At 39.4% G+C, this 22,026-nt stretch overlaps 1 protein-coding gene across 2 annotated transcripts; it reads right to left on the reverse strand.

Annotated features, from left to right (window-relative positions):
* Positions 69 to 20,779, reverse strand: LOC109235657 (zinc-binding alcohol dehydrogenase domain-containing protein 2). 2 transcript variants are annotated; one of them, XM_019401848.1, is made up of 18 exons: positions 20,483 to 20,775; positions 19,424 to 19,597; positions 11,613 to 11,794; positions 10,124 to 10,229; positions 9,828 to 9,904; positions 7,074 to 7,161; positions 6,267 to 6,456; positions 5,529 to 5,655; positions 5,044 to 5,124; positions 4,183 to 4,284; positions 3,990 to 4,085; positions 3,744 to 3,818; positions 3,038 to 3,157; positions 2,057 to 2,185; positions 1,809 to 1,886; positions 721 to 807; positions 463 to 549; positions 69 to 355 (listed from the first exon to the last, which is right to left on the reverse strand). In XM_019401848.1, the coding sequence occupies exons 1-18, from the start codon at positions 20,535 to 20,537 to the stop codon at positions 305 to 307; spliced, it is 1,905 nt and encodes a 634-aa protein (XP_019257393.1). In that variant the 5' UTR covers positions 20,538 to 20,775; the 3' UTR covers positions 69 to 304. The 2 variants fall into 2 exon arrangements, with proteins under 2 accessions (XP_019257393.1, XP_019257394.1); XM_019401849.1 differs by lacking the exons at positions 69 to 355; positions 463 to 549; positions 721 to 807 and having other exon boundaries at positions 1,873 to 1,962; positions 20,483 to 20,779.

Raw genomic sequence — 22,026 nt, forward strand, 5'->3', positions numbered from 1 at the left:
AGGAAAGATTGATAAACGTGAATAAAGCGAGTGTAATGGGACATTTAAATTTAAACATAAAAGGAAGATTGAAAATTTAAAGCTGGCAAGTTGTTGAATTTTCATCCATTTTCAAATTTAACAGGCAGAAACGATATGCTGTAACCTTAAAAGTAGCAAACAAGTTCGGTTGCTGTTTTTACACAACGAATATCACAATTCCTGTTTGTCATTGTACAGAACACAACAACAGAGCTACCTTATCAAATGTACTATAGCATCTTGAATTCTCTTTGGACTCTGATATAGTGGCCTCCTTATGTACCTAAAGTTTTGCAAGTTGTTGAGCGTATGTCGGGGCAATGCAAACGACAACCTACATGTTTTTCCACATCAGAGAACTGATCATAAGAACTACTGAAACGCTAAAAACAAATTGAAAACAAGACACAATCAAAATAACTAAACACCCTTCTCTCATACCTTGCCAGCACTTTTACCGGAGTGAAGGTACTCAACAGCATCAGCAACGGAATGTAGGCCAACAAACTGTTTGGGATCTATGGCAATCTTCAAAACACAAATAAACAGCAAATCGCTACTCTTATTGACCAAACCACTCTTAGAAGTGCATTAGATAACATCATAGAGAATAAAATCAGTTTTATAAACAAATCCACCTCAACTTTTTAAACAATGGCAGTATATAGGTTAGAAATTTGTTCTGGCAGATATACCAACCTTAAGCTTTCCAGAAGAGAAAAGATTAAACAGTCTATCCAAATGCTCTTGCCATAGGTGAGCATATTGTACCAGGAAAAATCCAGCCTGAGAACAAGCCCAAACCACCAAATTAGCCAAAATAATACAAATACCGCGCACTTGACAAACCTATCATTCAGACAGATCTAAGCATGCTTTGTCACATAGTAATAGGCAAAATTAAACAAGATGATTGCAAGCAAGAACAACAAAATAAGAGTTTCCGAGAACATTATTCAAATCTCTTAGGAAATCAAGTAGGTAGTCGAAGAGTCACATATTGATCAGGACACCTCTATTCTCATAGAACAATATAGAAAGTTCTCTATGGAGATACATAATAACACCAAATATGTTGGGACATGAAAGTTACTTCCACCATTATCATAGAAAAATGCAAATGCTCATCATTGGGCTTTGAACTCCTCAGGACCCTTTTTTGGATAAGTAGCACCCTCAAAAGTTATTACAAACTTCTCATTCCAAATCAATTAAAAAAAATACAAAACCCAGCAATCTTCTGTTTCGACCTATTCAAATCTGCAACAAGAACCCCCTAAGGAACCTAAAAAAGAAGAATGTCTCTGAACAGAGGACTAGGACCTAAAAACTGTTATCATTCTATCAATGAACTAACTTCAATCAGTCACCACACATCCACAGTGGTATACAAGAGCCTCCCTTTGAGTTCGTTAGTTACAGTAATTTCAAAACTAACTGAAGTTCTCGCCTTTCCCCACGCACAACTCACATGCCAATTTCTCTAAGCTTCCTCCACGGACCTTCCTCTACAAATCTAAATCTCCACAACTACTTTTCAAGCCTCCTTCTCCAGTGGAGCCATTGCCCTTTCCCACCATATCAGATGAGATCAAATATACAGATTTATCTGATGCTTATTATGTATTTTCCAATCAAGTATGAAAAAAGTGGTACAGGCTCTAAACTCATATGTTCGTTGTTCTACAAGTTGAATGAAAATATGCAATTGCAATCAATCACATTCACGTTATGATAGTTCGTAATAAAGATATTGGATCACTGAAACAAGAGATAGCAGGACATACCACCGTTTGACTTTTCGCTAGAAGCTTTTCACATATTCCAGGATAATTCCGAGGTTTCCACCCATGTTCTCCTTGATACTGAAATCAAAACTTGCTGAGTTGGCTTTCAAAGTCAAACTAACAGGATGATGAGACATGGATAGAGGTTGTATTACTGATCATCAACAGGAGCCAGTAAGAAATATTAAAATACGAGATGAGAACCACCAAAAGAAGAATAAGAGAGTGCATCCCATGAGAAGTTAAACCTGTGAAATCATTCCAATGACAACAAGCCGTCCATAGACAGCCAATGCATTCAAGCAGATGTCAAACATCTCACCACCAACGGACTCATAGACAATATCAATACCTTTAGGGAACTCCTTCTTTAAGACCTGGTGCAGCCATATATATACATAACTAGTTAGAAAAGTAGCTCCAACTGAAACTAATATATCATGGTCACCCAGAAAATCAGACTAGAGCAAACATCTGAGAACTTGTTACAAAAAGGAAGGATAAACAACATAAAAACAGAGTAGCCACTCTGAAATTAGACAACCAAGCTAATACTGCACAAGGTACTCATGTTTTGCTGCTAATATATCTCCATGGAAATGGTCAACGTGCACACCTCCACTCACTACAATGTTCAAAACTCTTTGTGGACAACCTAATATGGAGGCCCAACATTGGGACACACAATAACATGAATGGGCCTGACTCTGACACTACGTGAAGAGATGGACCTTGAGCTTAAATCAACCCCAAAAGCTAGCTCATGAGATGAGGATGGCCCAAGACCATATAAGGAGACAAACCACCCATCCATCTACCAATATGGGACACTTAACACTTTGCACCAGTGAGACAACAACATCAATTGATCAATCAATTAACTACGCCAATCTCGTAATAATTGGGGTTGGCTACATAAATCGTCATATCTATTTCGCTCTTTCATTTCACTCAGCTACGACATAATTTATCTTTTAAGGCAAATTAGCGGTTCTAAAAACCTAAAGGTTCTCGAGAGACCCCCATTTTGGAAATCTTTCCCCATAAAGAAGTTTGAAATTTACAAGAACTACCCTCGAGAGCATGCATTTCCACAAAGAATTCTGAGGTATCTATGCTTAGTGCATAACAGTAACATTTGAATGACAACTAATAATATGATGCTTATCCAAGAAAGCAGCATACAAGTTATAAGAACATAGTTAGCCAGTGAGTTTAAGAAACTTAACAGCTTTTATGTTTTCTACTTTGTAGTCAATGACTCGATCAACTCCCAAATCCTTAAGAAGCTTGGCCTTTTCAGTGCCTCCACAAGTTGCAACCACCATGTTTCCAGATAATTTTGCAAGCTTCCACAGCAAATAATTCAGTATGTGTTAGTTACCTAATCAACATGATAATGAGGCGAATAGTATATTACAACATAAAATGATACAAGAAGCAGGAAGAGAAGATATGACATCAATTCGCCTATACAGAAGGAGAAGATATGACATGAACTCGTCTATACAGAAGGAGAGGATATGACATGAATGCACCTATAGAGACACACTTCCAGATGGAGAAACACTTCAAATGTGGAAAGGAAGAATGTGAAAAGGAAAGCTGCACAACGACTAGTAAAAATAATCTAGTACGTAAGAAGCATTTTAAAAATTAAGAATTCCTGTTAGTTCCTCGTACATAATTTATGGTAAACCTCCACCACAGTTTCCCATTTCAAAAGGAAAAGACAGAAACCCAAAAAAGTTGCACAATAACTTTTGATATTCACTGCAAATTATTAGATGGGATAAAAGAAATCTTATGACAGGTCTATACCACTTTTCTGGTCACCTTATTACTTGGTAGACACTTTTATTATCTTGCATATGTAGTAGACAAGCACTCTTAACCTAACTACTCTTGCAGGTTCCTTTTTCTTTTAAGCTATACCTGCACTGCAAATTGCCCTGTCCCTCCTGCAGCAGCAGTCACCAGAACAACTTTTCCTGATTCCATTTGAGCAGCCTACAGATTCAACAGTAAATAATATAATTCAAGAGGCAATATGAACTAAAACATGTATAAATCAACCCCAACTGTCATAAAACAGTATACATGTTGTATGTTCCACCGCGGGTGCAGCAGAAACCGGATAAGAAGATTCAAGGAATAATATAAAAGAAAGCTTATATTAACCTTTTCCAAAGCAATTGATGCAGTGAGTCCAGAGGTAAGCATTGCAAGAACTTCTGGATCTGGTTTTGCTACAGGAAGGATGTGTTTGGCAGGGACCTGAATATAGAAGCCAAATTGGATAAAACTCACCAAGGACAATCAAAGATTAGACAACTCAAACCTGACAAGAATAAATGTGTAAAGCAGTAGTTACCATGACAAATTCAGCATAACCGCCAAAAGTCATGATGGCAGCAGGCATACCAATCTTCAAATTTCTAACAGCATCACCAATTGCAGCAATTATTCCCACAGCCTGCAGTACACAAGGTTTAAATTTGAGGCAAGAAAATTCAGGAATTAAAAGAAATACAATGAAGAAAGCAAGGTAATACTCCAGTTTAAGTAACAAAATTGTGATCAAAGCAGAAAACTGACTTCCAAAAAATATTCCATAATACATTAAGAAACCAATTCAATCCTCCAGCATCACGACTAGTACAAGCGAATAAAACTGTAATTAACCATCACGTGGCAAAATGAAACCTAAGAGGGTAGCAATAACATAACATGACCATTAACAGGAGCTTCTTATCTAAAGAGGCCTTGGGATCGTATTGTTTACCAAACTTGCAACTGAAGGCGGACCAAATTATAAACCATTCTGTTCAATAAGCCCCAACTCAATTAAAGCCCTAACATGTCTAGATCTAAAATAAGCACTGAGAAGAGCTAACTGATTAGTGCACAACCCTGCCCATGTCTCATTAGTAGTTGCAGCTGCGGTTAGGTCTTTCGCTCTCGTCTCTCTGGATTCTGATCACTGATTTTTATGTATGACATTTTTGAAATCATCATTTTTTGCAGAAAATAATAAAAAGATGGAAGATTACAGCAGATGTATAGTTTTCCTATGTGTATTTGTCCAAAATCTCTCTCCCTCTCTCTGACTCTCTCTATAGATATGTACACACACATATATATATATACACAACATAATACATATTCTTTTTTCTCTTATAGAAAAGTACTTTCAAAGAACCAACCCAAAGAATATAGAAAGTTCTTTTTGTACCTCAAAACCAGAATCCAGCGGAAGGCGGGAGGCGATGTCATTGCCATCTCCACTGAAATAACGCCCTGAGCTGAAGTTTACCTATTGCAAAATGCTTCCATCAGTGAAGAACTTAACCATGTCTGTGTATGTTGGGTGGGGGAATTAGTGGGGGCATGCAAAATGCTTCTGTCTGTGAAGAACTTAACACCAGAATTATGTGGCGGACATGTACATCATTGAGCATTGCCCCAGAAGATCCTAATATGATCAGCTAATTACAAATGTACATCATTATGCCAAACACCAAGGAAATAAAAAAGGTACAAATTTTTCTCTTGATTTATAGAGATGTCGTTGTATTTTACAGTGACAAAAACATACAATTACCTGCATGCACAGACTGCATGAGGGCAGGGAAAGCACAGATCTACTAAATTAATCAGTCTGATGTCAGTAAAGCTGAGATTCTTTATTGCAGAAATGGAGAAAAAAGAAAAACTCACATCACTAGCATTCACACCAGCATAGATGACTTTTAATAGAACGTGATCTGGTTTGAGTGGCAACCTCAATGCAGTTCGCACAATTCTTATAGCACTACGAAAATTGTGACTCAACGTGTGAACAACTCTGGAACAAAAATCAGATGCAGAAAGTGTCAAACGTCACAAGAAATAATGAGGGAGACTCTCCACATATTTTTTTAGGATAAGGTATCCCAGCAGAACTAAGAAACAACAACAACAACAACAACAAAAGGCAACCAAGAAGGTATACCCAAGAAAAAAGTAACTAAAGCAAATAAAGAAAGGGGAAACTAGCACCATTGGCAGTCACCAACGGCATATTTCAAAGAGAGGTTGAGGTTGAACAAAGGTAGGGGTAAGGTCTGCGTATACACTACCCTCCCCAGACCCCACTTGTGGGATTTCACTGGGTATGTTATTGGCATTGTTGTTGTTGAGGTTGAACAATGAGAATGGGGTTTATTTTTTACCGAGTTGACTTAGGGTTGACTTTTTGAGTTGAATTAGCCTTTGACCGAGACTTAAATTATGGATTCTCTTTATCTTTCTCTTTTTGTTTTTTTTCTTCTCGCTTCCCTCAGTTGCAGGAGACATTGTAGAATGGAACCGTGATAACATGTGCATTTGAAATTTCACATGTCCACAACAAGAGAAATTATCAATCCGAAATGTGCTCTTTCCTAAGTAAAAGAAGCAAATCACACAATTACATACACTTTTTCAAAGCTTTGAGGAATCTGAAGATCCATTGGTACAGTAACCAAAGATTTTCGAAGTGCTTTTGAAGAGGGGAGGCGGTATTTTGCTTCTTCTGCAGGGGTTGGCCAATACTCCATGCCTCTTCTGTTAGTGATCCAAAGACATGACCCTGCTTTACTCTCATCTCTGATTAGTTCAAAAGCACCTGAAAAAAGTAGGCACTTCAGACTCAAAATCGGAAAACTACATTTTGAGGCTCTATGTTCTTGAATGAAAATCTGTCCCTTGTTGATATTGCTGTCTTGGATGGTATACTTTTCCCTTAGCCATTGAAAGTAAATAAAATTTGCTGATGAAAAAGCTAAATAGCACATAGACTTCAAAAATATCTATAGACGAATTGGATTGGCTGAGAGCGGATTAGGTAGTATAATTAGCTATCTTGAACACGTGATTAACATATCACAGGAAGATAAAGGAGAACATAAGGATATCATTCAATCCTATGTTGCTATAAGCACCAAATAGAAGACACGATAACAGAAATTTATTCAATGCCATCTCATTTGAAAATGCAACTTACTAGTCCAAATCATAAATATGGCCAAATAAACGTAGCAGTTGGTATTGTCAAAAGGACAGCCCAGTGCACAAGGCATACTGCGTTCACGCAGGGTCCGAGCAAGGGCCGAACCCCAAGAAGGGGTGTGATGTAGGCAGTCTACCCTAATGCAAGCATTAGTGGCTGCTTCCACGGCTCGAACACGTGACCTAAGGTCACACAAGTTCTGAGGCAAATAATGAGGCAAATAATTGAAGTACCTTTCACCACAAGTTCCATAGGCAGATATCCTCCAAGTTGATCAAGATGTGGAGAACTAACCTTTGTCGCCAAGTCAGTTTGGACAAACTGCGTATGACAAGTAAAATAGTAAAGTCTTGTTGATAGAAACCAAAAGTAGATAACAAAATAAATAGAACAAAGAAGTTAATATTATTGGCAATAGTTTGTGCAAGAATCTTAAACACAACTACACCAATAAAGTTGTCCGTATGGAGAGGACAATGCTCCAGAATAAAGTAGTTTTGATTCTGATAATGATACCTACACATTACAGGATCTATTACTTATATAATAGGCTTACCATAACTACTGCATAAGCTATTAGGATAAAGATAAATAACTTCTAATAACCATAATAAAACTGCTAAACAGATAACTTCTAATAACTGAAAGCTCCAGGAATTATCTTTCTCCTAAATTTCTTTGCTTCTTCTGAAAGATAAGTGGCTTATCAGTACACCCCTCCTGGAAAGACGACTTGTCCTCAAGGCAAAGTTCGAGAAATTATGCCCACATCAGTAGGAAACATGTCATTTTTGTTGTTATCTTTCACATTCTGTGCGTCGTTCTCTTCTTGCATCAACTCCAGATGAGCAAAAGTCCCAGGTTTGCAGCGATGACCAGGGCTAAACTTTTCTCCACAACGATAGCAAAGGCCTTTGTCTCGCCGAATTTGTTGTTCAGGAGTCAACGGGCGAGTGTTTGGAAGTGATGGTGGTTGAAAAGGATGTGTAACTGGCTGGCGGGATAACAGAAAATCGAAGGATTCTCGAGCCGCTGGAGATGATGTCCCAACCGAAGGAGGTCGTGATACAGAAGACAAAGTGGGTGCCTTACTGGACCGATTAGGTCCCTGTTTTCCTTCATATTCTAAAGTCAGGCTCATTGCCTTGTACACAGATCGAGGTTTGTGAATCCTAACGTCCACGCGAAGGTCTTCTTTCAACCCACTGAGGAAAACTCCAAGCAAACAGTGTTCTGGCCAATTTTGCACACGCGCTGCTCGTTTTGCAAATTCTTGCCTATACTCAAACACTGTTCCAGTTTGTTGGATATCACAGAGATGTTCATCAGGGTTTTGAAACTCAGCAGGCCCGTAATTTTCTTGCATTACTATCGCCAATTCGTCCCAATAGTAAATGGTTCGCTCACTGTTGATCCAAGCAAAAAGATCCAGTGCATCTCCTTCCAAGTACATCGAAGCCGCATCAACCTTGCATTCCTCACATGTTTGATAGTACTGGAAATACTTCTCTGCTTTTAAAATCCAGCCTCTAGGATCTCCTCCCTCATACTTTGGAAATTCCATCTTTGTCTGTGAGCGCCGGAAAGTTTCTCGATGCCAAGTGCTGTTAACCTCACCCTCTTCTGGTGTGGCTTTAGCTTTCCCTTTATTGTTGTGATCTCCACTGTGTTGTGCTTTTAATGCAGCCACATCAGCGGCTAAAGCATCTATGGCTTCCAATTTCGCTGCTATAGACATCAATTGTTGGGAAATCGGGTCAAGATTAGGAATGGTGGGTTCAGTGTGGGAAGCGTTGGTCCGTGTGTTCACCATGGCAGATCTTACTGCTCTGATACCAATGATAGAAACCAAAAGTAGATAACAAAATAAATAGAACAAAGACAGTTAATATTATTGGCAATAGTTTGTGCAAGAATCTTAAACACAACTAAACCAATAAAGTTGTCCGTATGGAGAGGACAATGCTCCGGAATAAAGTAGTTTTGATTCTGATAATGATACCTACACATTACAGGATCTATTACTTATATAATAGGCTTACCATAACTACTGCATAAGCTATTAGGATAAAGATAAATAACTTCTAATAACCATAATAAAACTGCTAAACAGATAACTTCTAATAAACTTCTAATAACTGAAAGCTCCAGGAATTATCTTTCTCCTAAATTTCTTTGCTTCTTCTGAAAGATAAGTGGCTTATCACTTTTCTAAGTTTAACACAAATAACTGATCATATTATGTGCTCTTCTTAGCATCAACAATATCATTTTTTAGAAAAGGTAAATATTTTCTTAGTGGGCGTTTGGACATAAGAATTGTAAAATTCCGGAAAAAGTGAATTTTCTTTTAAGTGAAAATGGTATTTAAAAATTGGAGTTGTGTTTGGACATGAATACAAGTTGGAGCTATTTTTGAAGTTTTGTGAGTGATTTGAATTGAAAATTTTGAAAAACAGCTTGTTGGAGTTTTTCAACAAAAAATTCTGAACTTCAACTTCAAGTGGAATTTGAAATTTTCATGGACAAACACTGATTCCGAAAAAAAAGTAAAATTTTTCGGAAAAAAGTGAAAAATTTCTTATGGCCAAACGGGCCCTTAGTATCAACAATATTAGGTTTACAACATGGAGCTATTCCTAATGTCACTCAAGGTAGGGGTAAGGCTGAGTACACACTACCCTCGCCAGACCTCACTATGTGGGATTATACTGGGTTTTTTGTTGTTGTTGTTGTATTATTTTTAGTATCTTTTCACATATAAATTTTTGGTCTGATTCAAAACTACTGGGTTCAGCTGCATCTGCCTCTGAGCAAATCAGTGGCTTGAGAGATGTTGATACTAAAGCTTTTAGCCCATTTAAAAGGCAGTGATAAAATAGGGGTAGCAGATAGCAAATACGGGCCATATCTGACTCATTGAAATCTCTGAGAGGGGAGAAAGAGTCACTTTCTTTCCGTCAACCTTATATGAAAGAACAGATTACCTCAGGGCAGAGCACATTGATGCGGATTCCTTGGCGCTTAAAAGGAGCAAGTGATCTTGTAAACATGACAACACCTCCTATAACAAAATATGCTCTCATTATACCCAAAGGTTTGCAAAGAGAAATAAATAAATATGTGCTTCATGTACTGGACCATCAGAAAATAAGAGAAGAAAATAGAAATAGATAGAGAAGACAGGAAGTCAAGAGCACATTTTAAAACCAAAAACGAAAAGAAAAAAAGAAAAAGAAAGGAGGCTGTTGTAAATGACATGGACTAGAACCAAACATCTAACCTTTGGAGGCAGAATAGATAGGGCCTATATACATTGGATAGAGTCCTGAAGCAGAGCCTAAATTTACAATTACACCTGGCTTTTGGGCAGCTTGCATGGCTTGAATCTGCATAATATGTGTTTATGATTATCTGACCATGATAGCAAGAAAGAGTTACAATAATATAGAGAACAGTATAAAACAGACTTGGAATGCAAATAAAAGGCGATCTGAATAGCTAATGCATTTCATCATAAACTAAAGGGCAACCCAGCGCACAAAGCATCCCGCATTCATGCAGGGTCCGGGGAAGGGCCGCACCCGAAGGGGTCTAAAATCTACAAATGAAGTAAGAAGATAATATGTAACTTTACACCAACAAAGTAAGCAGTACATATGACACATCCGGATTTAAAGAGGCTGATTATGAAGTAATATCACTAGAGACTGTAAATGGACTTTCCGCTGATGAGAATGCGGAGTTAAGAGCTTTCAGACGCAAAGCAAAATAAAAACATTATATCACAACTAAAGAGTATATCGCATGGCCAAAGGTTTGGGCATCAGGTTCAATTATGCTAATATGTATATGACAAGGATATTGTACTTAAAGGAATCACACTCGTACCGTGTCTTCAGCATTTGAATCAGGGATGTCAAATGGAGGATGAAGATATATAGTGTAACAGAGAATTGTAAGATCTAGTTGTAGTATTCCTCCACTAAGGTAACCGTACGACATCCATGCAACAGTCAAATCAAACAATCAATCTCACTAATGCTTAATCCCGAATTAGTAGGAATCGACAATATGAATCATCTACATCAATTATGCTCTATTATGGTTCAATCATTCCACTGCTAAATAATTTATATTTTATCGCAAATCAGGGATTACCTAAAGTTAGAGATTCTTTAAATCTCAAACTTATCCCTACACAGACATACAAGTCATTAACCGGAATAAAAATATTTCTTGACAAACATTGATCTAGTGTGAATGTAACAGCAACAACTAAACCCTAACTAGCTGGTATCACCTGTATGGATCCTTCACTTCCAGCATGTTCTGTTCTTAGTTAAGCTCGCATTGATTCTGAAAGGTCATGTCTTTTGGGCTAAACTTAGGTCTACCTTATCCTCTTTTTCACCTTTAATAGTCATATTGTCACACCTAAAAACCAGTGCATATGGAGGTTAATGCAACAGTATTTAACAAATGTTAACTATCCAGACTAGCTAAATTATTCCATAGCTTGAATACCAATAGTAAATCTATGCAAACACCTAATAGAGAATAGATTTTAGTCTAGCACAAGTAAAAATATCAGCCTTATAAGTTTTGAGAGTACAACCGTCTATGTATCTCCACAAGTTTAGATATGCAGAAGAATATTGATAAATGAAGAGATTTTTCTTGGTTCTAATGAAGCTTCTTAATAGCTGTAGCATGGTAAACATTGATATCCATCAACTTGAGCAACCATAAAACAGTGAGTTGGAATTTACCGCAAGACGAGTGCTATCTATAACTGCGATGAGGTTCACATTAACTGTGTGTCTCCAGCTTTTAGACCCATCAGTTCGATCATTACGGAATGGAATAATATCGCCAATCCCTGCACTGTTAATACAGATATCTAGTCCTCCATATGTTACAAAATGCTTCTCGAAAGCAGCTTTTAGTTCTCCTGCGCAGATGTTGAAGACGGTATTACTTATTGTAGAGAGTTTTTTATTTTGCGGAACACTCACGTAATTAAAATTATACATCAAAAGAATTCCACATATAATGTTTGTGTGTGTGCTTACTTTGCAAAAGACTTACAAACAAACAACAACTACACTTTAATAACAAATAAGTTGGCGGCGGCTATATGAATCCTCACTGACCATGTCGTTCCATTTTGCAGAAAACGTACATGATAAAGATTATGCATCAATAGACTTCTACAAGAAAATACTCACAAACAAGCACATATATTCAAGCAAGAAAATCAGTTCACGAATCCTTCATCTAAAGAAAATCAGTTCACGAATCAAATAAATGGGAGGATTCTAATTCTTAAGGCTTTCTTTTGAGTCTTGAGACTCTTGATTAAAATTTGCGATCCTGAAAATTAGCATTCCTTTCTTTTAAGGAACAGAATGATGGTAAGCCGTCACTTGAATGCATCAAAATATAATGGGAACTAAAACAACAATAGCCACTTCTTTTCTAGGACCTGTTCTAAATCTTAGTTCTATCAACAGTACCACACCCCTTCAAAGAATAAGGATATTCTTGGAATCTTGTCCGATTGGGTCTTTCTCCAAATGGGTTGGTTCTCCAAAGGCCGTTAGGAACTGGGCATCAGAGGCATGGAACGTCAAGGACGGGCTGAAAATATCGCAACTGGGGGCACACAATATCTCTTTCGTTTTGTTAACAAGTCTCAAGCTTCAGAAATTCTTGTCAAAGGAAACAGGTGGTTCGATGGGAACTTTTTAAAGCTAGACAGATGGGTGGAGCACGATGTTGTCTCGACCCTAGTTTCACCGGCGAATCATTGGTGGTCAACATGGTGGGTCTCCCGATGCATCTTTGGTGTCTTGACCTATTCAAGAAGATTGGGAGATCTCTGGGGTTTTTATTAATGTCAATTGCAGCTTACACGATCTCTCGCGAGTAAGGATTGTGGTGAGGAAAGGGGGCAGAATCCCTGTCTCCACTCTGGTGGAAGATGGCTACTTGAGTTATAGGGTTTGTTTGAGCCCTGAATTTCGCCCTATCTTTATGCCTGTGATAGTGGCGGAAGAAAAGGAAAGGTCAAAAGGGAGGGGAGGGGAGGGGAAATCAGTCTCTGAGGGAAGGGGAGGGCTCACCGGATCAGTGGTCTAAGCCGAAATCAGACGTTAGATCAAGAAGAGACGGGAGGTTGGAATTTGGGAGAAGAAGACAAAATTTCAACAGGAGGAGAAGAAGTGAATGGGTTAGTGTTGCGGGCTGAAAAGGCAGAATGGGCCGGTCCTCTTCTAATTATCATAAGGTCGGGCAAGTTTTCAGCAAGCATAGGCCTGGGTCTCCTCACATGGGCCCAGCAACTTTTTCCAATTCTATTAGAACTGATCCAAAGGGGTCCAGATTATTTCAAGCTGCGTCTGATAAGGCTCCTAAGCATATGGGAACAGTCGTTCCTCCTTCTTCTGCCAACGGTGCTTCACACGGTGGCATTTATTCACCTAGCTCTAGTGACCAGCGCCCCTCTTCAATGGCTGCTGCTTCAGGGGCAGCACCAGCTAAAGGTGGTGCTGTTATTCCACGACCTCCCACCTCTGATGGACCCAGCTCCATCGCCCCCTCATCTGCTCCTGGCCTTAGTTGTGCTGAGGCTACACTTCAAGCTTCTTCTTCTTCATCTTCTGGGGAGATTGTTGAGCATGCCCCAATTGATGTTACTCCCGGACCAGTATTTCCAGTTAATATGCCGCTCAAAGGTTCCATGCTCTCTTCCTTCCCGCTACCCTACTGGTGTTTTTGGACATTCCTACAGCAGCGGGGTGTTAATTTCAGAGGTTGCTGCCCCTCAAGGAAATGGTGAGATCCTTTCGGCACCTAAGGTTCCTATTGCTAGCAATGCTATGGTCTTGTATTCATCCGGCAGGAGCAAGGAAAGGGAACATGTAAAAGACGCATGTCCAATTTCGTCACGGATTAGAGGAGGGGATGTCTTTCTGGATGGAAGATAAACTATTAAACTTTGGGAAGTTTCTAGGTATTTCTTTTGAAGGGAAGGAAGATAGGGTGTTAGAACTGTTGAGGGAGATTGAGCAACGATCTTTTTATGATGGTGCAGGGAGGGAGTTGGGTCAAGGCGTTAAGCAAAATAATTTAGGGGATGTAGTGGTGTACCAGAGAAGGGGCCGGGTGTGTAACAGGGAGGAAGGGAGCTCGGCTAGGGGGGTGGGAAAAGGGGGGATATTTTTACTTATGGAAGTTAAGCTTCTTACCTGGAATGTGAGGGGGATGAATGACCCAAACAAAAGGGCCATCATCAAAGTGGGAGTTAGAGAGTGGGGTGCTAACCTTGTTTGTTTTCAGGAGACAAAAATAGAAGTTTTGTCGGATGTGATTGTGAGGAGTGTTTGGGGAGGTAGTTGGGTAAAATATGACTGGGTCCCAGCAGTGGGAAGTGCCGGAGGCATTCTTCTAATGTGGGATGATAGAAGCTTGGAGGTAAAGGAGATTAAGAAGGGAGTTTTGTCTTTAGCAGCACTTGTCAAAGATAGAGTGAGTGGGGTGGAGTGGGGATTTCGGGGAGTGTACGGACCGGTAGGAGAAGGGTCCAAGGTGTTTTTCTGGGAGGAACTAGCCAATTTGATGGGGGAATGGGATATTCCATGGGTTCTAGGGGGAGACTTTAACACTATTAGATTCCCGGAGGAGAGGATTAGGGTGTAGTCTGATTTCGAGGGCCATGGAGGAGTTTTCTGACTTCATCTATGATCACTTTCTCATCGATCTTCCTCTGTCAGGGGAAAGGTTTACTTGGGCCAGGGCGGAGGATTCCAACTCAAGGTCTAGACTCGATAGATTTCTGATATCGCCCTCCTGGGATGAGCTGGTGCCGAATGTGCTGCAGATTCCTTTACCTAGGCTGACTTCATATCATTTGCCTATCTTGCTAGATAGATGCAGAGGGAGGGGGGTGCGTGCTCCCTTCCGATTCGAGAACATGTGGTTGAAAGTGCCAGGATTTGGTGACAAGGTGAAAGAATGGTGGACAAGCTACGGGGTATCAGGGACACCTTCATTCCGTCTTTCGAAGAAACTTAAATTGCTCAAGGGTGATATTATTAGGTGGAATAAGGAGGTTTTTGGGAGGGTAGAGGTAAAAATGAGGGAGCTTATGCATGAACTGGGGGAATTAGACAGAGGGAAGGGGCGTTAGATGAATCTGAGAAAGAGAGATTGGGGGAGGTTAAGAGGGAAATTGTCGAGTTAGCAATAGCTCAGGAGACTAGTTGGCGGCAAAAATCGAGGGCGCTCTGGTTAAAGGAAAGGGATTCGAATACCAAGTTTTTCCACAGGGTGGCGGTTGCAAATCGAAGGAGAAACTTCATAGAGTCCTTAGTTGTGGATGGGGTGAGGATTGAGGAAGAGGAGGAGGTAAAAGAGGCGATAGTGGGATTTTATGAGAACTTATACCAAGAAGAAGTTAGTTGGAGGCCAACTTTGGGGGAATATGAGTTCAACTACATAGGGGAGGGAGACAGTGAGTGGCTAGAAAGGGCTTTCGAGGAGAAGGAGGTGCACGAGGCTGTGTCGAGTTGTGCTGGTGATAAGGCCCCCGGGCCTGATGGTTTCTCCTTGGCCTTCTTCCAGCTCTGTTGGGACACCATTAAGGGGGAGTTGACGGAAGCCATTGAATACTTCCATATGAATAGTGTTTTAGAGAGAAGTATCAATGCTTCTTTTATTACTATTGTGCCTAAGAAAGAAGGTGCATCTTGTATCAGAGACTACACGCCTATTAGTCTCCTGGGGAGCATTTACAAGATTATTTCTAAAGTGCTTTCCAACAGACTCAAGAAGGTTCTTGACGTGTCTGTTTCGTCCTCCCAGAATGCGTTTGTGTAAGGTAGGCAGATCTTGGATGTTGCTTTGGTGGCAAATGAACTTGTAGACTCCAGAAGGAAAAATAGAGAACCCGGCTTACTATGCAAGTTGGACCTTGAGAAGGCTTTCGATCAAGTCAATTGGGAGTTCTTGGATTTCATTATGATGTGGATGGGGTTTGGGGCAAGATGGAGGGGATGGATCAAGTTCTGCATTTCCTCAGTCAGATTCTCTGTCCTGGTTAATGGTAGCTCGTGTGGTTTCTTTGGCAGCTCCAGGGGTCTCAGGCAAGGTGACCCCCTATCCCCCATGCTATTCATTCTAGTGATGGATGCTCTAGGTAAAATGATGGATCTTGCGGCGGGCGGTGGCTTCTTGAGAGGATTCTAAGCTCCGATAGGGGTGCTCAGTGCCCGAAGAGTCTCTCATTTGCTCTTTGCGGATGACACCCCGATTTTCTGTGATGCCGATATGGATCATTTGACCTACCTAAAGCAAGTCTTGCAGTGGTTTCAGATAGTATCAGGACTCAAAATCAACCTCGGCAAGTGTGAGATTTTTCCGGTGGGTGAGGTTGCTAACATTGATGCTTTGTCTTATGTTCTTAGATGTAAGGTGGGCTCCCTTCCCACTACTTACCTGGGTCTCCCATTGGGTGCTTCGCATAAGCATACTACGGTTTGGAATCCAGTGATCGAAAGGGTTGAAAAAAGATTAGCACGCTGGCAGAAACGGTACTTGTCAAAAGGCGGTAAGGAAGTGCTTATTAAAAGCACTTTATCGAGTATGCCCACCTATTACTTGTCCTTATTGCAAGCTCCCGTGAGCACCACAGAAAAAAATGGAGCGGCTTCAAAGGAATTTTCTTTGGGATGCGGCGGATGGAACTAGAAAGTTTCATCTGGTGAATTGGTACTTCCCCAAAGAAGTGGGGTGGACTTGGAGTAAAAGATCTTAGGGTATTCAACAGAACTTTGTTGGGGAAGTGGTTGTGGAGATTCGGGGTAGAAGAGCATGCTCTTTGGAGGGAGGTCATAGTAGAAAAGTACGATTTCACGGGAGGGGGTTGGAGGACCAAGGCAATCACAGCACCTTTCGGGTGTGGCATGTGGAGGAGCATCATGAAGAATTGGGAAGCCTTCAGTGGTAACATCACTTACAGGGTGGGAGATGGAAGGAGAATCAGCTTCTGGAATCATAGGTGGTGTGTAGAGGATACTCTGAGGGTCTCCTTCCCCCGCGTCTTCAGAGTTTCAAACCAGAAGGAATTGATGGTCCAATAGATTCGTAAGGAGCATGAAGGGGGGTAGTATGGGACCTCTCATTTAGAAGGAACATGCAAGATTGGGAGATTGCGGAACTCCAAGATTTGTTGACACTGTTATATGGGCAAGACAGGCCCCAGCCATCTTGTGATTCTTGGAGATGGGGTTTGCGTGGCGATGGTTTGTTCACTGTAAAGTCCTTTTACCAGAGTATGTTGGTGAGAGAGGAGGCTACTTTTCCATACTCCTCGATCTGGATTCCTAAGGTGCCCACGAAGGTGTGCTTTTTTGCATGGCTAGCGGCAAGGGGAGTGATTTTGACTGCTGAAAATCTGCGAAAGAGGAATTACACTTGTTAGTTGGTGCTACATGTGTAAAAGCTCAGGGAAGAAGTTGATCATCTTTTGTTGCATTGCCCTGTGTCCTCGGCTTTGTGGAGGGCAACCCTGAATCTTTTTGGTGTTCAATGGGTGATGCCAAGCACTGTAAAGGAAATGTTATATAGCTGGGCCGGTTCCCATAGAAGACGAAAGCAAAAGGCGTGAAAGTTCGCCCCGTTAGCTCTCATGTGGATAGTTTTGGGGAGAGAAATATGAGAGCTCTTGAGGGGATTGAGTCTCCTTTTTCACATCTTAAGAATAGTCTTTTATCTTTGATCGCTTTTTGGTGCACTCATATAGCCTCTACTTGTATAGAAGATTGGGCGTCTTTTGTAGAGAATCATGTTCTGATGTAAATTCTCTGCTTTTTGGTATACTTCCTATATACGGTAGTTCTCTCCCTTTTGATTAATACAATTTACCTTATCAAAAAAACATCTTCTTAGTTTTATAGGTAAAAGAAGGACAGCATCTTATGCCAGCTCAAATGTTTCAAGAAAAGCAATTCTCAGCAATGACCAGCAGAGGTTAGCTTATATTACCAATGGGATGTTTCAAAATCAGGGAGGTTTTTGGATGCTATTATGGTGTAAAACTTCTAGATGTGATCTGACCCTGAAATTCCTTTTTCTCTCAGAACCTAAACATCAGTGTAATATATGTACCCACTAACTTGTACGACAATTTCTTGTACTGAAACCCATGAAATTAGGCAGCTCTAAGATGTGCCCTCATGGTTTTATAGGTCTTCATTGCACAAGCAAGACATAAAGACTTGTCTTTTCAAACTCCTTGTCCAATTAGAAACAGTACTCACTCAAGCAGATGCGTAAAGCAGCTATGGCCAGACGTAACATCTATGGATAGCCATTTCCAAGCTTCTCAAAGAACGTATCAGCGATATGGATTGCCAGAGCTAAACTAAAACCTATGGGTAAACTTGGATTCCACGACCAGTTGCACTTTTTTTAAAAGGTTACTATAGCAGGTATCAATCTATTGTATCCTAAGTTGCTCCGACATGGCAATTTAGGTGCCGCACCTGTGCCGACACGACACTAGTATGGGTGTGGGTGTGGTATCCGTATCGGATCTGATCAAACAATTTTGGGTACTTTGACCATGACGGACGGAAAAAATTGAAATGAGGTACAATTTGATTCCAGAAATCATAATCAAAACTAGGGTAAATTTAAAGAAAATAGCATATCTTATCTAGGAAATCAATCCTTTTCTTTTTTTACAACTTGTGAATATTAAAAAAATCCACATTTTACTAGCTATTCGTAAGTATTCCACACAAAATTCATATTTCAGAGATAATTTTATTTTTTTGAATTATTTTTAGCCAGATTCCCGCACCTATATCCGTACTAGGATCCGTATCCTCGAACCTTAGAATTTACATTCCGAAGGATCCGCAAGATAGTTCTAAAGACACGGGGCCCTAAGAAATGCAGAAAGAAAAACTGCAACCTATTTAAACCACCTAAAGGCTTGACCCTCTTGAGTTTTGAGGATGTCTTCTGACACATCCCCTCCCCCAAAACTGGGATGCTAAATTCTTAAAACAATACAATTGCATTCTATTTACAAGAGCATTTATATATATGAATATGTTAGACAGTGAATAGAAGTTTCAATAACTTGGCCAAATGACCCAAGCAGGGGCGGATGTACTCTTGGCGAAGCGGTGTCATGTGACACCGCTTGCAAAGACTCATGCGTACGCCCCTGGACCCAAGCTACACAGAAGTTTCGTTTTCAAACATGCATAGACACAAACTGTAGCACAAGAAGTCAGGGACTTCATAACCATGTCCCTAGCATGTACAATTTTAGTGTACCACACCTAAATACACATATTGCTGTACCATCAGGAAGATGGAAGGTAGAAGGTAGAATGCTTGCAGAGTCCAGTCGTAACCATGCCGGTGCATGTACAACATTTCAAAGTGAAAAAACAAGGGGAACCTCAAACTAAAGAATATTCTGAATAGTGCAATTGATTTTATCACTTCTCATTCCCACCTTTAAGATTCATTTTGACTCAAAAGACATAAACATGTTACATGCCTGCATTAGTGACATCACATCTGATGAACATAACAAGTGGAAATTCCAGTCCAGAATGGAATTTGGCGCACTCTTTCTCAGCAAGGGCTGCAACTTCTTTGCCTTTCTCTTCTGAGAAATCAACAATTGTAACAAAAACTCCCTTCTGGGCAAGAGCCAAGCTAAGTGCTCTACCTGCACGTATTAGCATGCAGAAAACATATTAGCATTTAAATTCTTGCTTCACAGCTGTTATAATCTTAAAAAGGCACTTTCTCCGCGCATCATAGAAAGGAACATTTAGCTGCCTAACCCGAATGTTACACTTAAAGGAGCTCTATAAGCAAGCATAAAACAAAACAAAAAAAAAGTGCTTATGAGATTCAGAAAAACCAAAATTGACATTCCTATTAAACTGGAGCTTGTGAAATTGAATAAGAACATAACTGGCGACCTAATAATCTAGAGCATCCATCTTGATAATTTAATTTCAATTGCTTGATTAATCATCTCAGTACTAGATGAGCAGTTAACCACCATGTTTACTAGTTCATACATATTCACAAATCATACACACACACAACACACACACATACAAATATATATATATATATATATATATATATATATATATAGACACACACACACACACACACACACACACGATTGATACAAAGTTGATTAAACCAATGATCGCAATAGTAGACCAAGTGCAAATGCTCCTAGACAGTGTTACACACCTATCCAACCCATTGAAATAAGCTCGATTAACATTTACGATGGTTTAACATTGAGTTCCAAGTAATACTAATCATTTTTTGAGATAGAATCCAAGTGATACACACCGATAGCGTGACACTTCTACTCGATATAGCTATCTCAAATCATTAAATTAACACGCCAATGAAGTGATTCCTTCTGTATCTAATGCATCTGAGAAAAATATTTTACCTTGCCAATTGCCACTTATCGTGTATATTTAGTTCCAATATAAAAAAGAGTAGTAATACTGTAATACAAAGTAAAATAGCAGATATACGAAAGAGTTATGACGAATTGAAGTTAAAAATAAATAAATACCAATTCCGGAGGCACCGCCGGTGACCAAAGCTGATAGGCCTGGCTTGAGCTCCATGCTTATCGACGTCTATGGCTTGATCAACTGGTCAGTGTGAACAGAGAAGAGAAAACGGAAATGTGAGACGACAAGTTTAGTTCGTTCAATTTCAGATTTACGTGAAATCGCATTTATATGTCACCGTTGATGGGCTTCCCAATGTGATAGCTCATCTTTTTCGATGGAACCAAATGGTATTTTTTATTGGATATTCTATCACAAAAATATATAATTTTTGACTTTTACTTGGCCGGCTGTTGTGATGAAGATGAACACTCTGTCTTTGTCGGACTTCTTAACAGTACAACAATTTATAACTTTTATCCAAAGCACTATAAAAATCTTTTAATACGATAAATATTTCGAATTGTAAGTTTAAATTTTAAATTAAAATAAGTAACCGATTTTAGTTTTAAATTAACATAGATACATATACTATATTCACTTGGAAAAAAAATCTCTACTGAATTTGTGCTTTTATACTAACTAGGTTTTTTGCACGTGCGTTGCACGTGTATTCCAAGCCTAGTACACCATTTTGTAAAATAATATCAATATTATTAAAACAAAACTTTTAGTAAATAATTAAACATAAAAGAATAAAGTACGTATTTTTGTGAATGGTTAATGTGGATCATCGTATGATAACTTGTTCAATCGTCATCTGAACCTATTAAGATGAACAATCAAAGTTTAGCTATGTGTGATTTTTTGTTACTTATCTTATATTTATGAATTATGAACATATATTGATTCGTATCTTACCTAATACTTTATTATAGATGATATTGTTATATATCTAAATTGCGGTAAATAAATAAAAACAATAATCTTTCTGAAAACGGAAACAGAAAGTTAGTAGAAATAAATTCTGAAAACAGTATTTGAACTTCAAAATAAATTTCGAAAACGGTATAGGAACAAATCAAGCCCACTGAATACACAGTGTGTCCTTAAGGAAATTATCCGAAGCCGAAGCCGAGTCGAGCGAGCGACGACGACGCGAGGCTTGCCTTCTTCTTAACTCTTTAAGAGCTAAAAGATGAGCTTCTCTATATATACACAAAGATTTTCTTTCCTTCTACCAATGAGGGACAAACTGCATTAGTGAAATGAACTCATTCAAAATTTCACTTCCCTCAATTTCTTTTTCCACCATTTTTCATTCACACCTCTTTTGTTACTAATAAATAATAACAAAACCCAACAATCACTCACATGAATAGAATGGCTATAAACTTAAAGGAATGCACGGACGCGTGTGTGGTTTACATGCAAGAATTAATTGCATCTGGATAAGTAGGTTTCCCTTTGAACTTTCCGTAGTGAACTTATATCGGATATACTCGGTCAATCGGTAGGTTTGATATCTTTGAACCATCGAGCTTTGTTGTATACCTAAACAACATAAGTCACACAATCAATCCTTAACTATATATGGTTCTCACGGTTGTGTTTATTTCAGCCATGAACACCGCATGTTTCATGAGTGTTTAGAGAATGGGCC

The sequence above is a fragment of the Nicotiana attenuata genome, chromosome 12 (assembly GCF_001879085.1).
Source record: "Nicotiana attenuata strain UT chromosome 12, NIATTr2, whole genome shotgun sequence".
Taxonomy (NCBI): domain Eukaryota; kingdom Viridiplantae; phylum Streptophyta; class Magnoliopsida; order Solanales; family Solanaceae; genus Nicotiana; species Nicotiana attenuata.

Coding starts and splice junctions, on each gene's coding strand:
- LOC109235657 (XM_019401848.1), bottom strand. CDS start 20,537: ATGGAGCTCAAGCCAGGCCTATCAGCTTTGGTCACCGGCGGTGCCTCC. Junction 550..720: donor TCTCTTCTGGAAAGCTTAAG/GTTGGTATATCT, acceptor TGTGTTTTGAAG/ATTGCCATAGATCCCAAACA. Junction 356..462: donor CCGGTAAAAGTGCTGGCAAG/GTATGAGAGAAG, acceptor AAAAACATGTAG/GTTGTCGTTTGCATTGCCCC.